At 52.4% G+C, this 15,478-nt stretch overlaps 1 protein-coding gene across 2 annotated transcripts in view; it reads left to right on the top strand.

The window, feature by feature from the left end:
• LOC129823271 (procollagen-lysine,2-oxoglutarate 5-dioxygenase 2-like) overlaps positions 1 to 15,478 on the top strand; it is a 213,219-nt gene that overhangs the window by 180,679 nt on the left and 17,062 nt on the right. For both annotated transcript variants that reach the window (XM_055882196.1, XM_055882195.1), the window contains one exon: positions 3,524 to 3,649. In XM_055882196.1, coding sequence (XP_055738171.1) covers positions 3,524 to 3,649 — 126 coding nt within the window. The remainder of the gene's footprint in view (positions 1 to 3,523; positions 3,650 to 15,478) is intronic.

Raw genomic sequence — 15,478 nt, 5'->3', positions numbered from 1 at the left:
ATGGTCACTCTGACAGAGTTCCAGAGTTCCTCTCTAGAGATGGGAGAACCTTCCAGAAGGACAACCATCTCTGCAGCACTTCACCAATCAGACATCAGGCCTTTATGGTAGAGTGGCCAGATGGAAGCCGCTCCTCAGTAAAAGGCATGACAGCCCACTTGGAGTTTGCCAAAAGACACTTAAAGGACCCTCAGACCATGAGAAACAAGATGATCTGGTCTGATGAAACCAAGATTCAAATCTTTGGCCTGGAGGAAACCAGGCACCGCTCATCACCTAGCCAATACAGACCTTACGGTGAAGCATGGTGGTGGCAGCATCTTGCTGTGGGCATGTTTTTCAGCGGCAGTCACTGGGAGACTAGTCAGGATCGAGGGAAAGATGAACGGAGCAAAGTACAGTGATATACTTGATGAAAACCTGCTCCAGAGGACCTCGGACTGAGGCAAAGGTTCACCTTCCAAAAGGAAAATAACCCTAAGGACACAGCCAGGACAAAGCAGGAGTGGCTTCGGGACAAGTCTCTGAATGTCCTTGACTGGCCCAGCCAGAGCCCGGACTTGATCCCGATCGAACATCTCTGGAGATACCTGACAATAGCTGTGCAGCATTGCTCCCCATGCAACCTGACAGAGCTTGAGAGGATCTGCAGAGAAGAATGGGAGAAACTCTCTCTCTCTCTCTGTGCCATTCATCCTCCGCCACCATGTTTCAGCATGATAATACACGGCCCCATGTCATGCCATTCATCCACCGCCACCACTCCGTGTTTCAGCATGATAATACACGGCCCCATGTCATGCCATTCATCCTCCGCCACCATGTTTCAGCATGATAATACACGGCCCCATGTCGTGCCAGTCATCCTCCGCCACCACTCCGTGTTTCAGCATGATAACACACGGCCCCATGTCATGCCATTCATCCTCCGCTCCATGTTTCAGCATGATAATACACGGCCCCATGTCATGCCATTCATCGTCCGCCACCATGTTTCAGCATGATAATACACGGCCCCATGTCATGCCATTCATCCTCCGCTCCATGTTTCAGCATGATAATACACGGCCCCATGTCATGCCATTCATCCTCCGCCACCATGTTTCAGCATGATAATACACGGCCCCATGTCATGCCATTCATCCTCCGCCACCATGTTTCAGCATGATAATACACGGCCCCATGTCGTGCCAGTCATCCTCCGCCACCACTCCGTGTTTCAGCATGATAATACACAGCCCCATGTCATGCCATTCATCCTCCGCCACCGTGTTTCAGTGTGATAATACACGGCCCCATGTCGTGCCATTCATCCTCCGCCACCGTGTTTCAGCATGATAATACACGGCCCCATGTCATGCCATTCATCCTCCGCCACCATGTTTCAGCATGATAATACACGGCCCCATGTCATGCCATTCATCCTCCGCTCCATGTTTCAGCATGATAATACACGGCCCCATGTCATGCCATTCATCCTCCGCTCCATGTTTCAGCATGATAATACACGGCCCCATGTCATGCCATTCATCCTCCGCCACCATGTTTCAGCATGATAATACACGGCCCCATGTCATGCCATTCATCCTCCGCTCCATGTTTCAGCATGATAATACACGGCCCCATGTCATGCCATTCATCCTCCGCCACCATGTTTCAGCATGATAATACACGGCCCCATGTCATGCCATTCATCCTCCGCCACCATGTTTCAGCATGATAATACACGGCCCCATGTCGTGCCAGTCATCCTCCGCCACCACTCCGTGTTTCAGCATGATAATACACAGCCCCATGTCATGCCATTCATCCTCCGCCACCGTGTTTCAGTGTGATAATACACGACCCCATGTCGTGCCATTCATCCTCCGCCACCGTGTTTCAGCATGATAATACACGGCCCCATGTCATGCCATTCATCCTCCGCCACCATGTTTCAGCATGATAATACACGGCCCCATGTCATGCCATTCATCCTCCGCTCCATGTTTCAGCATGATAATACACGGCCCCATGTCATGCCATTCATCCTCCGCCACCATGTTTCAGCATGATAATACACAGCCCCATGTCATGCCATTCATCCTCCGCCACCATGTTTCAGCATGATAATACACGGCCCCATGTCATGCCATTCATCCTCCGCTCCATGTTTCAGCATGATAATACACGGCCCCATGTCATGCCATTCATCCTCTGCCACCATGTTTCAGCATGATAATACACGGCCCCATGTCATGCCATTCATCCTCCGCCACCATGTTTCAGCATGATAATACACGGCCCCATGTCGTGCCAGTCATCCTCCGCCACCACTCCGTGTTTCAGCATGATAATACACAGCCCCATGTCATGCCATTCATCCTCCGCCACCGTGTTTCAGTGTGATAATACACGGCCCCATGTCGTGCCATTCATCCTCCGCCACCGTGTTTCAGCATGATAATACACGGCCCCATGTCATGCCATTCATCCTCCGCCACCATGTTTCAGCATGATAATACACGGCCCCATGTCATGCCATTCATCCTCCGCTCCATGTTTCAGCATGATAATACACGGCCCCATGTCATGCCATTCATCCTCCGCCACCATGTTTCAGCATGATAATACACAGCCCCATGTCATGCCATTCATCCTCCGCCACCATGTTTCAGTGTGATAATACACGGCCCCATGTCGTGCCAGTCATCCACCGCCACCGCTCCATGTTTCAGCATGATAATACACAGCCCCATGTCATGCCATTCATCCTCCGCCACCATGTTTCAGCATGATAATACACAGCCCCATGTCGTGCCATTCATCCTCCGCCACCATGTTTCAGCATGATAATACACGGCCCCATGTCATGCCATTCATCCTCCGCCACCATGTTTCAGCATGATAATACACGGCCCCATGTCATGCCATTCATCCTCCGCCACGACTCCGTGTTTCAGCATGATAATACACGGCCCCATGTCGTGCCATTCATCCTCCGCCACCACTCCATGTTTCAGCATGATAATACACGGCCCCATGTCATGCCATTCATCCTCCGCCACCGTGTTTCAGTGTGATAATACACGGCCCCATGTCACAAGGATCCGTACAAAACTCCTGGAAACTGAACATGTCCCAGTTCTTCCATGGCCTGCATACTCACCAGACACGTCACCCCATTGAGCATGTTCGGGATTCTCTGAATCGACGAGTATGACAGAGTGTTCCAGTTCCCTCCAATATCCAGCGATTTCACACAGCCATTGGAGAGGAAATGGGACAACATTCCACGGTCCACCAATCAACAGCTTGATCAACTCTTTATGAAGGTGATGTGTCTCACTGCAGGACCACCAGAAACCTTTTTTTTTAGGTATCTGTGACCAACAGATGCATATCTCTATTCCCAGTCATGTGAAAGCCATAGATTAGGGCCTAGACAATATTTAAATTGACTGGTTTCCTTCTATGAAATTGTTGCATGTAATGTTTATATTTTTGTTCAGTATAAATGTGTGATTTGGGCTGTTCTCCACAGGGCTATGCAGTGATGAACTTTGTAGTGAAGTACACCCCTGGCAGGCAGGCCTACCTGAGACCCCATCATGACTCCTCCACATTCACCATCAACGTTGCTCTCAACAGCAAAGGAACTGACTTCCAGGTAAGACATTGTACTGACTCTCAAAACAGGAACTGACTTCCAGGTAAGACATTGTACTCTGTCTCAACACAAACGTGCCGTCCCCTCCCTATACACCTCCCTATACACCTCCCTGTACACCTCCCTATACACCTCCCTATACACCTCCCTCCCTATACACCCCCCTATACACCTCCCATACACCTCCCTATACACCTCCCTAAACCCCTCCCTATACACCTCCCTATACCCCTCCCTATACACCTCCCTATACCCCTCCCTATACACCTCCCTATACACCTCCCTATACACCTCCCTATACACCTCCCTATACCTCTCCCTATACACCTCCCTCCCTATACACCTCCCTATACCCCTCCCTCCCTATACCCCTCCCTATACACCTCCCTATACCCCTCCCTATACCCCTCCCTATACACCTCCCTATACCCCTCCCTATACCCCTCCCTATACCCCTCCCTATACACCTCCCTATACACCTCCCTATACACCTCCCTATACACCTCCCTATACCTCTCCCTATACACCTCCCTATACACCTCCCTATACACCTCCCTATACCTCTCCCTATACCCCTCCCTATACCCCTCCCTATACACCTCCCTATACACCTCCCTATACACCTCCCTATACACCTCCCTATACCCCTCCCTATACCCCTCCCTATACACCTCCCTATACACCTCCCTATAACCCCTCCCTCCCTATACACCTCCCTATACACCTCCCTATACACCTCCCTATACCTCTCCCTATACACCTCCCTATACACCTCCCTATACACCTCCCTATACCCCTCCCTCCCTATACCTCTCCCTATACACCTCCCTATACACCTCCCTATACATCTCCCTATACACCTCCCTATACACCTCCCTATACACCTCCCTATACCCCTCCCTATACACTTCCCTATACCCCTCCCTATACACCTCCCTATACCCCTCCCTATACCCCTCCCTCCCTATACACCTCCCTATACACCTCCCTATACACGTCCCTATACACCTCCCTATACCCCTCCCTATACACCTCCCTATACCCCTCCCTATACACCTCCCTATACCCCTCCCTATACACCTCCCTATACACCTCCATATACACCTCCCTATACCCCTCCCTATACACCTCCCTATACCCCTCCCTATACCCCTCCCTCCCTATACACCTCCCTATACACCTCCCTATACACGTCCCTATACACCTCCCTATACCCCTCCCTATACACCTCCCTATACCCCTCCCTATACACCTCCCTATACCCCTCCCTATACACCTCCCTATACACCTCCCTATACACCTCCCTATACCCCTCCCTATACACCTCCCTATACACCTCCCTATACCCCTCCCTATACCCCTCCCTCCCTATACCCCTCCCTATACCCCTCCCTATACACCTCCCTATACACCTCCCTCCCTATACCCCTCCCTATACACCTCCCTATACCCCTCCCTATACCCCTCCCTATACACCTCCCTATACACCTCCCTCCCTATACCCCTCCCTATACACCTCCCTATACCCCTCCCTATACACCTCCCTATACACCTCCCTATACACCTCCCTCCCTATACCTCTCCCTATACACCTCCCTATACCTCTCCCTCCCTATACACCTCCCTATACACCTCCCTATACCCCTCCCTATACACCTCCCTCCCTATATACCTCCCTATACACCTCCCTATACACCTCCCTATACACCTCCCTCCCTATACATCTCCCTATACACCTCCCTATACACCTCCCTATAAACCTCCCTATACCCCTCCCTATACACCTCCCTATACACCTCCCTATACCTCTCCCTACACACCTCCCTATACACCTCCCTATACACCTCCCTATACACCTCCCTATACCTCTCCCTATACCCCTCCCTATACCCCTCCCTATACACCTCCCTATACACCTCCCTATACTCCTCCCTATACCTCTCCCTATACACCTCCCTATACACCTCCCTATACACCTCCCTATACACCTCCCTATACACCTCCCTATACCCCTCCCTCCCTATACCTCTCCCTATACACCTCCCTATACACCTCCCTATACACCTCCCTATACACCTCCCTATACCCCTCCCTATACACCTCCCTATACCCCTCCCTATACCCCTCCCTCCCTATACACCTCCCTATACACCTCCCTATACACGTCCCTATACACCTCCCTATACCCCTCCCTATACACCTCCCTATACCCCTCCCTATACACCTCCCTATACCCCTCCCTATACACCTCCCTATACACCTCCCTATACACCTCCCTATACCCCTCCCTATACACCTCCCTATACCCCTCCCTATACCCCTCCCTCCCTATACCCCTCCCTATACACCTCCCTATACACCTCCCTATACCCCTCCCTATACCCCTCCCTCCCTATACACCTCCCTATACACCTCCCTATACACCTCCCTATACCCCTCCCTATACACCTCCCTATACACCTCCCTATACACCTCCCTATACACCTCCCTATACCCCTCCCTATACACCTCCCTATACACCTCCCTATACCCCTCCCTATACACCTCCCTATACACCTCCCTATACACCTCCCTCCCTATACCCCTCCCTATACCCCTCCCTATACACCTCCCTATACACCTCCCTCCCTATACACCTCCCTATACACCTCCCTATACACCTCCCTATACACCTCCCTCCCTATACACCTCCCTATACACCTCCCTATACACCTCCCTATACACCTCCCTATACCCCTCCCTATACACCTCCCTATACACCTTCCTATAAACCTCCCTATACACCTCCCTATACACCTCCTTCCCTATACCCCTCCCTATACCCCTCCCTATACACCTCCCTATACACCTCCCTCCCTATACACCTCCCTATACCCCTCCCTATACACCTCCCTATACACCTCCCTATACACCTCCCTCCCTATACACCTCCCTATACACCTCCCTATACACCTCCCTATACACCTCCCTATACCCCTCCCTATACACCTCCCTATACACCTCCCTATACACCTCCCTATACACCTCCCTATACCCCTCCCTATACACCTCCCTATACCTCTCCCTATACACCTCCCTATACACCTCCCTATACACCTCCCTCCCTATACACCTCCCTCCCTATACATCTCCCTATACACCTCCCTATACACCTCCCTATACACCTCCCTATATCTCTCCCTATACACCTCCCTCCCTATACACCTCCCTATACACCTCCATATACCCCTCCCTATACACCTCCCTATACACCTCCCTCCCTATACACCTCCCTATACACCTCCCTCCCTATACCCCTCCCTATACACCTCCCTATACACCTCCCTATACACCTCCCTATACACCTCCCTCCCTATACACCTCCCTATACACCTCCCTATCCCCCTCCCTATACACCCCCCTATACACCTCCCTATACACCTCCCTATACACCTCCCTCCCTATACACCTCCCTATACCCCTCCCTATACACCTCCCTATACACCTCCCTCCCTATACACCTCCCTATACCCCTCCCTATACACCTCCCTATACCCCTCCCTATACACCTCCCTATACACCTCCCTATACACCTCCCTGTACAACCCCCTATACACCTCCCTATACACCTCCCTATACACCTCCCTCCCTATACACCTCCCTATACCCCTCCCTATACACCTCCCTATACACCTCCCTCCCTATACACCTCCCTATACCCCTCCCTATACACCTCCCTATACCCCTCCTTATACACCTCCCTATACACCTCCCTATACACCTCCCTGTACACCTCCCTATACACCTCCCTATACACCTCCCTATACCCCTCCCTATACACCTCCCTATACACCTCCCTATACACCTCCCTATACACCTCCCTCCCTATACACCTCCCTCCCTATACACCTCCCTCCCTAAACCCCTCCCTATACACCTCCCTATACACCTCCCTATACACCTCCCTATACACCTCCCTATACACCTCCCTATACACCTCCCTATACCCCTCCCTATACACCTCCCTATACCTCTCCCTATACACCTCCCTATACACCTCCCTATACACCTCCCTCCCTATACACCTCCCTCCCTATACACCTCCCTCCCTATACATCTCCCTATACACCTCCCTATACACCTCCCTACACACCTCCCTATATCTCTCTCTATACACCTCCCTCCCTATACACCTCCCTATACACCTCCATATACCCCTCCCTATACACCTCCCTATACACCTCCCTCCCTATACACCTCCCTATACACCTCCCTCCCTATACCCTCCCTATACACCTCCCTATACACCTCCCTATACACCTCCCTATACACCTCCCTCCCTATACACCTCCCTATACACCTCCCTATCCCCCTCCCTATACACCCCCCTATACACCTCCCTATACACCTCCCTATACACCTCCCTCCCTATACACCTCCCTATACCCCTCCCTATACACCTCCCTATACACCTCCCTCCCTATACACCTCCCTATACCCCTCCCTATACACCTCCCTATACCCCTCCCTATACACCTCCCTATACACCTCCCTCCCTATACACCTCCCTATACCCCTCCCTATACACCTCCCTATACACCTCCCTCCCTATACACCTCCCTATACCCCTCCCTATACACCTCCCTATACCCCTCCCTATACACCTCCCTATACACCTCCCTATACACCTCCCTGTACACCTCCCTATACACCTCCCTATACACCTCCCTATACCCCTCCCTATACACCTCCCTATACACCTCCCTATACACCTCCCTATACACCTCCCTCCCTATACACCTCCCTCCCTATACACCTAGCTCCCTATACACCTCCCTCCCTAAACCCCTCCCTGTACACCTCCCTATACACCTCCCTATACACCTCCCTATACACCTCCCTATACACCTCCCTATACACCTCCCTATACCCCTCCCTATACACCTCCCTATACCTCTCCCTATACACCTCCCTATACACCTCCCTATACACCTCCCTCCCTATACACCTCCCTCCCTATACATCTCCCTATACACCTCCCTATACCCCTCCCTATACACCTCCCTATATCTCTCCCTATACACCTCCCTCCCTATACACCTCCCTATACACCTCCATATACACCTCCCTATACACCTCCCTATACACCTCCCTCCCTATACACCTCCCTATACACCTCCCTCCCTATACCCCTCCCTATACACCTCCCTATACACCTCCCAATACACCTCCCTATACACCTCCCTCCCTATACACCTCCCTATACACCTCCCTATCCCCCTCCCTATACACCCCCCTATACACCTCCCTATACACCTCCCTATACACCTCCCTCCCTATACACCTCCCTATACCCCTCCCTATACACCTCCCTATACACCTCCCTCCCTATACACCTCCCTATACACCTCCCTATACACCTCCCTATACCCCTCCCTATACACCTCCCTATACACCTCCCTATACACCTCCCTGTACACCTCCCTATACACCTCCCTATACCCCTCCCTATACACCTCCCTATACACCTCCCTATACACCTCCCTCCCTATACACCTCCCTCCCTAAACCCCTCCCTATACACCTCCCTCCCTATACACCTCCCTATACACCTCCCTATACGCCTCCCTATACCCCTCCCTATACCCCTCCCTATACACCTCCCTATACACCTCCCTATACACCTCCCTATACACCTCCCTCCCTATACACCTCCCTCCCTAAACCTCTCCCTATACACCTCCCTCCCTATACACCTCCCTATACACCTCCCTATACACCTCCCTATACACCTCCCTATACACCTCCCTATACACCTCCCTATCCCCCTCCCTATACACCTCCCTATCCCCCTCCCTATACACCTCCCTATACACCTCCCTAAACCCCTCCCTATACACCTCCCTAAACCCCTCCCTATACAGCTCCCTCCCTATACACCTCCCTATACACCTCCCTATCCCCCTCCCTATACACCCCCCTATACACCTCCCTATATACCTCCCTATACACCTCCCTCCCTATACACCTCCCTATACCCCTCCCTATACACCTCCCTATACACCTCCCTCCCTATACACCTCCCTATACCCCTCCCTATACACCTCCCTATTACCCTCCCTATACACCTCCCTATACACCTCCCTCCCTATACACCTCCCTCCCTATACCCCTCCCTATACACCTCCCTATACACCTCCCTCCCTATACACCTCCCTATACCCCTCCCTATAAACCTCCCTATACCCCTCCCTATACACCTCCCTATACACCTCCCTATACACCTCCCTGTACACCTCCCTATACACCTCCCTATACACCTCCCTATACCCCTCCCTATACACCTCCCTATACACCTCCCTATACACCTCCCTCCCTATACACCTCCCTCCCTATACACCTCCCTCCCTAAACCCCTCCCTATACACCTCCCTATACACCTCCCTATACACCTCCCTATACACCTCCCTATACCTCTCCCTATACACCTCCCTATACCCCTCCCTATACACCTCCCTATACCTCTCCCTATACACCTCCCTATACACCTCCCTATACACCTCCCTCCCTATACACCTCCCTCCCTATACATCTCCCTATACACCTCCCTATACACCTCCCTATACACCTCCCTATATCTCTCCCTATACACCTCCCTCCCTATACACCTCCCTATACACCTCCATATACACCTCCCTATACACCTCCCTATACACCTCCCTCCCTATACACCTCCCTATACACCTCCCTCCCTATACCCCTCCCTATACACCTCCCTATACACCTCCCAATACACCTCCCTATACACCTCCCTCCCTATACACCTCCCTATACACCTCCCTATCCCCCTCCCTATACACCCCCCTATACACCTCCCTATACACCTCCCTATACACCTCCCTCCCTATACACCTCCCTATACCCCTCCCTATACACCTCCCTATACACCTCCCTCCCTATACACCTCCCTATACCCCTCCCTATACACCTCCCTATACCCCTCCTTATACACCTCCCTATACACCTCCCTATACACCTCCCTGTACACCTCCCTATACACCTCCCTATACCCCTCCCTATACACCTCCCTATACACCTCCCTATACACCTCCCTCCCTATACACCTCCCTCCCTAAACCCCTCCCTATACACCTCCCTCCCTATACACCTCCCTATACACCTCCCTATACGCCTCCCTATACCCCTCCCTATACACCTCCCTATACACCTCCCTATACACCTCCCTATACACCTCCCTATACACCTCCCTCCCTATACACCTCCCTCTCTAAACCTCTCCCTATACACCTCCCTCCCTATACACCTCCCTATACACCTCCCTATACACCTCCCTATACACCTCCCTATACACCTCCCTATCCCCCTCCCTATACACCTCCCTATACACCTCCCTAAACCCCTCCCTATACACCTCCCTAAACCACTCCCTATACAGCTCCCTCCCTATACACCTCCCTATACACCTCCCTATACACCTCCCTATACACCTCCCTATACCCCTCCCTATACACCTCCCTATACACCTCCCTATACACCTCCCTATACACCTCCCTATACCCCTCCCTATACACCTCCCTCCCTATACCCCTCCCTATACACCTCCCTATACACCTCCCTCCCTATACCCCTCCCTATACACCTCCCTATACACCTCCCTCCCTATACCCCTCCCTATACACCTCCCTATACACCTCCCTATACACCTCCCTATACACCTCCCTATACCCCTCCCTATACACCTCCCTATACACCTCCCTATACACCTCCCTATACCCCTCCCTATACACCTCCCTATACACCTCCCTATACACCTCCCTATACCCCTCCCTATACACCTCCCTATACACCTCCCTATACACCTCCCTATACCCCTCCCTATACACCTCCCTATACACCTCCCTATACCCCTCCCTATACACCTCCCTCCCTATACCCCTCCCTATACCCCTCCCTATACACCTCCCTATACACCTCCCTAAACCCCTCCCTATACACCTCCCTATACACCTCCCTATACACCTCCCTATACACCTCCCTCCCTATACACCTCCCTATACATCTCCCTATACCCCTCCCTATACACCTCCCTATACACCTCCCTCCCTATACACCTCCCTATACATCTCCCTATACCCCTCCCTATACACCTCACTATACACCTCCCTATACACCTCCCTATACATCGCCCTATACCACCTCCCTCCCTATACACCTCCCTATACACCTCCCTATACACCTCCCTATACCCCTCCCTATACACCTCCCTATACACCTCCCTATACACCTCCCTATACCCCTCCCTCCCTATACACCTCCCTATACCCCTCCCTATACACCTCCCTATACACCTCCCTATACACCTCCCTATACACCTCCCTATACACCTCCCTATACACCTCCCTATACACCTCCCTCCCAATACACCTCCCTCCCTATACACCTCCCTATACACCTCCCTATACACCTCCCTATACACCCTCCCTATACACCTCCCTATACACCTCCCTATACACCTCCCTATACATCTCCCTATACCCCTCCCTATACACCTCCCTCCCTATACATCTCCCTATACCCCTCCCTCCCTATACACCTCCCTATACACCTCCCTATACCCCTCCCTATACACCTCCCTATACACCTCCCTCCCTATACACCTCCCTCCCTAAACCTCTCCCTATACACCTCCCTCCCTATACACCTCCCTATACACCTCCCTATACACCTCCCTATCCCCCTCCCTATACACCTCCCTATCCCCCTCCCTATACACCTCCCTATACACCTCCCTATCCCCCTCCCTATACACCTCCCTATACACCTCCCTAAACCCCTCCCTATACACCTCCCTAAACCCCTCCCTATACACCTCCCTCCCTATACACCTCCCTATACACCTCCCTATACACCTCCCTATACACCTCACTATACACCTCCCTATACCCCTCCCTATACACCTCCCTATACACCTCCCTATACACCTCCCTATAACCCCTCCCTATACACCTCCCTCCCTATACCCCTCCCTATACACCTCCCTATACACCTCCCTCCCTATACCACTCCCTATACACCTCCCTATACACCTCCCTCCCTATACCCCTCCCTATACATCTCCCTATACACCTCCCTAAACCCCTCCCTATACACCTCCCTCCCTATACACCTCACCATACACCTCCCTATACCCCTCCCTATACACCTCCCTATACCCCTCCCTATACACCTCCCTATACCCCTCCCTATACACCTCCCTATACACCTCCCTATACCCCTCCCTATACACCTCCCTATACACCTCCCTATACACCTCCCTATACACCTCCCTATACCCCTCCCTGTACACCTCCCTATACACCTCCCTATACACCTCCCTATACACCTCCCTATACCCCTCCCTATACACCTCCCTCCCTATACCCCTCCCTCCCTATACCCCTCCCTATACACCTCCCTATACACCTCCCTAAACCCCTCCCTATACACCTCCCTATACACCTCCCTATACACCTCCCTATACACCTCCCTCCCTATACACCTCCCTATACATCTCCCTATTCCCCTCCCTATACACCTCCCTCCCTATACATCGCCCTACACCACCTCCCTCCATATACACCTCCCTATACACCTCCCTATACCCATCCCTATACACCTCCCTCCCTATACACCTCCCTCCCTATACACCTCCCTATACACCTCCCTATACACCTCCCTATACCCCTCCCTATACACCTCCCTATACACCTCCCTATACACCTCCCTATACATCTCCCTATACCCCTCCCTATACACCTCCCTCCCTATACATCTCCCTATACCCCTCCCTCCCTATACACCTCCCTATACACCTCCCTACACCCCTCCCTATACACCTCCCTATACCCCTCCCTATACCCCTCCCTATACACCTCCCTAAACCCCTCCCTATACACCTCCCTATACACCTCCCCATACACTATACACCTCCCTATACACCTCCCTATACATCTCCCTATCCCCCTCCCTATACACCTCCCGATACACCTCCCTATACACCTCCCTATACGACCGCCCTATACACCTCCCTCCCTATACACCTCCCTATACACCTCCCTATCCCCCTCCCTATACACCCCCCGATACACCTCCCTATACACCTCCCTAGTACCCCTCCCTATACACCGCCCTATACCCCTCCCTATACCCACTCCCTATACACCTCCCTATACACCTCCCTATACCCCTCCCTCCCAATACACCTCCCTATACACCTCCCTATACCCCTCCCTATACACCTCCCTATACACCTCCCTCCCTATACACCTCCCTCCCTAAACCTCTCCCTATACACCTCCCTCCCTATACACCTCCCTATACACCTCCCTATCCCCCTCCCTATACACCCCCCGATACACCTCCCTATACACCCTCCCTATACCCCTCCCTATACACCATCCCTATACCCCTCCCGAGATACCCCTCCCTATAACACCTCCCTATACACCTCCCTATACCCCTCCCGTCCCAATACACCTCCCTATACCCCTCCCTATACCCCTCCCTATACACCTCCCTATACACCTCCCTATACCCCTCCCTCCCAATACACCTCCCTATACACCTCCCTATACCCCTCCCTATACACCTCCCTATACACCTCCCTCCCTATACACCTCCCTATACCCCTCCCTATACACCTCCCTATACCCCTCCCTATACACCTCCCTATACACCTCCCTATACACCTCCCTGTACACCTCCCTATACACCTCCCTATACACCTCCCTATACCCCTCCCTATACACCTCCCTATACACCTCCCTCCCTATACATCGCCCTATACCACCTCCCTCCCTATTCCCCTCCCTATACCCCTCCCTATACACCTCCCTCCCTATACACCTCCCTCCCTATACACCTCCCTATACACCTCCCTATACACCTCCCTAAACCCCTCCCTATACACCCCCCTATACACCTCCCTATACACCTCCCTATACACCTCCCTCCCTATACACCTCCCTATACCCCTCCCTATACCCTCCCTATACACCCTCCCTAGACCACCTCCCTATACACCCCTCCCTATACACCTCCCTCCCTATACACCTCCCTATACCCCTCCCTATACACCTCCCTATACACCTCCTCCCTCCCTATACACCTCCCTATACCTCCCTCCCTATACACCTCCCTATACCCCTCCCTATACACCTCCCTATACACCTCCCTATACACCGCCCTGTACACCTCCCTATACACCCTCCCTATACACCTCCCTATACCCCTCCCTATACACCTCCCTATACACCTCCCTATACACCTCCCTATACACCTCCCTCCCTATACACCTCCCTCCCTATACACCTCCCTCCCTAAACCCCTCCCTATACACCTCCCTATACACACCTCCCTATACACCTCCCTATACACCTCCCTATACACCTCCCTATAACCTCTCCCTATACACCTCCCTATACACCTCCCTATACACCTCCCTCCCTATACACCTCCCTCCCTATACATCTCCCTATACACCTCCCTATACACCTCCCTATACACCTCCCTATATCTCTCCCTATACACCTCCCTCCCTATACACCTCCCTATACACCTCCATATACACCTCCCTATACCACCTCCCTATACACCTCCCTCCCTATACACCTCCCTATACACCTCCCTCCCTATAACCCCTCCCTATACACCTCCCTATACACCTCCCAATACACCTCCCTCCTATACACCTCCCTCCCTATACACCTCCCTATACACCTCCCTATCCCCCTCCCTATACACCCTCCCCTATACACCTCCCTCCCTATACACCTCCCTATACACCTCCCT

This window comes from Salvelinus fontinalis, chromosome 25 (genome assembly GCF_029448725.1).
Source record: "Salvelinus fontinalis isolate EN_2023a chromosome 25, ASM2944872v1, whole genome shotgun sequence".
NCBI lineage: Eukaryota > Metazoa > Chordata > Actinopteri > Salmoniformes > Salmonidae > Salvelinus > Salvelinus fontinalis.
The sequence above is the reverse complement of the archived record's forward strand: the minus strand, read 5'-3'. Positions and strand labels throughout refer to the sequence as shown.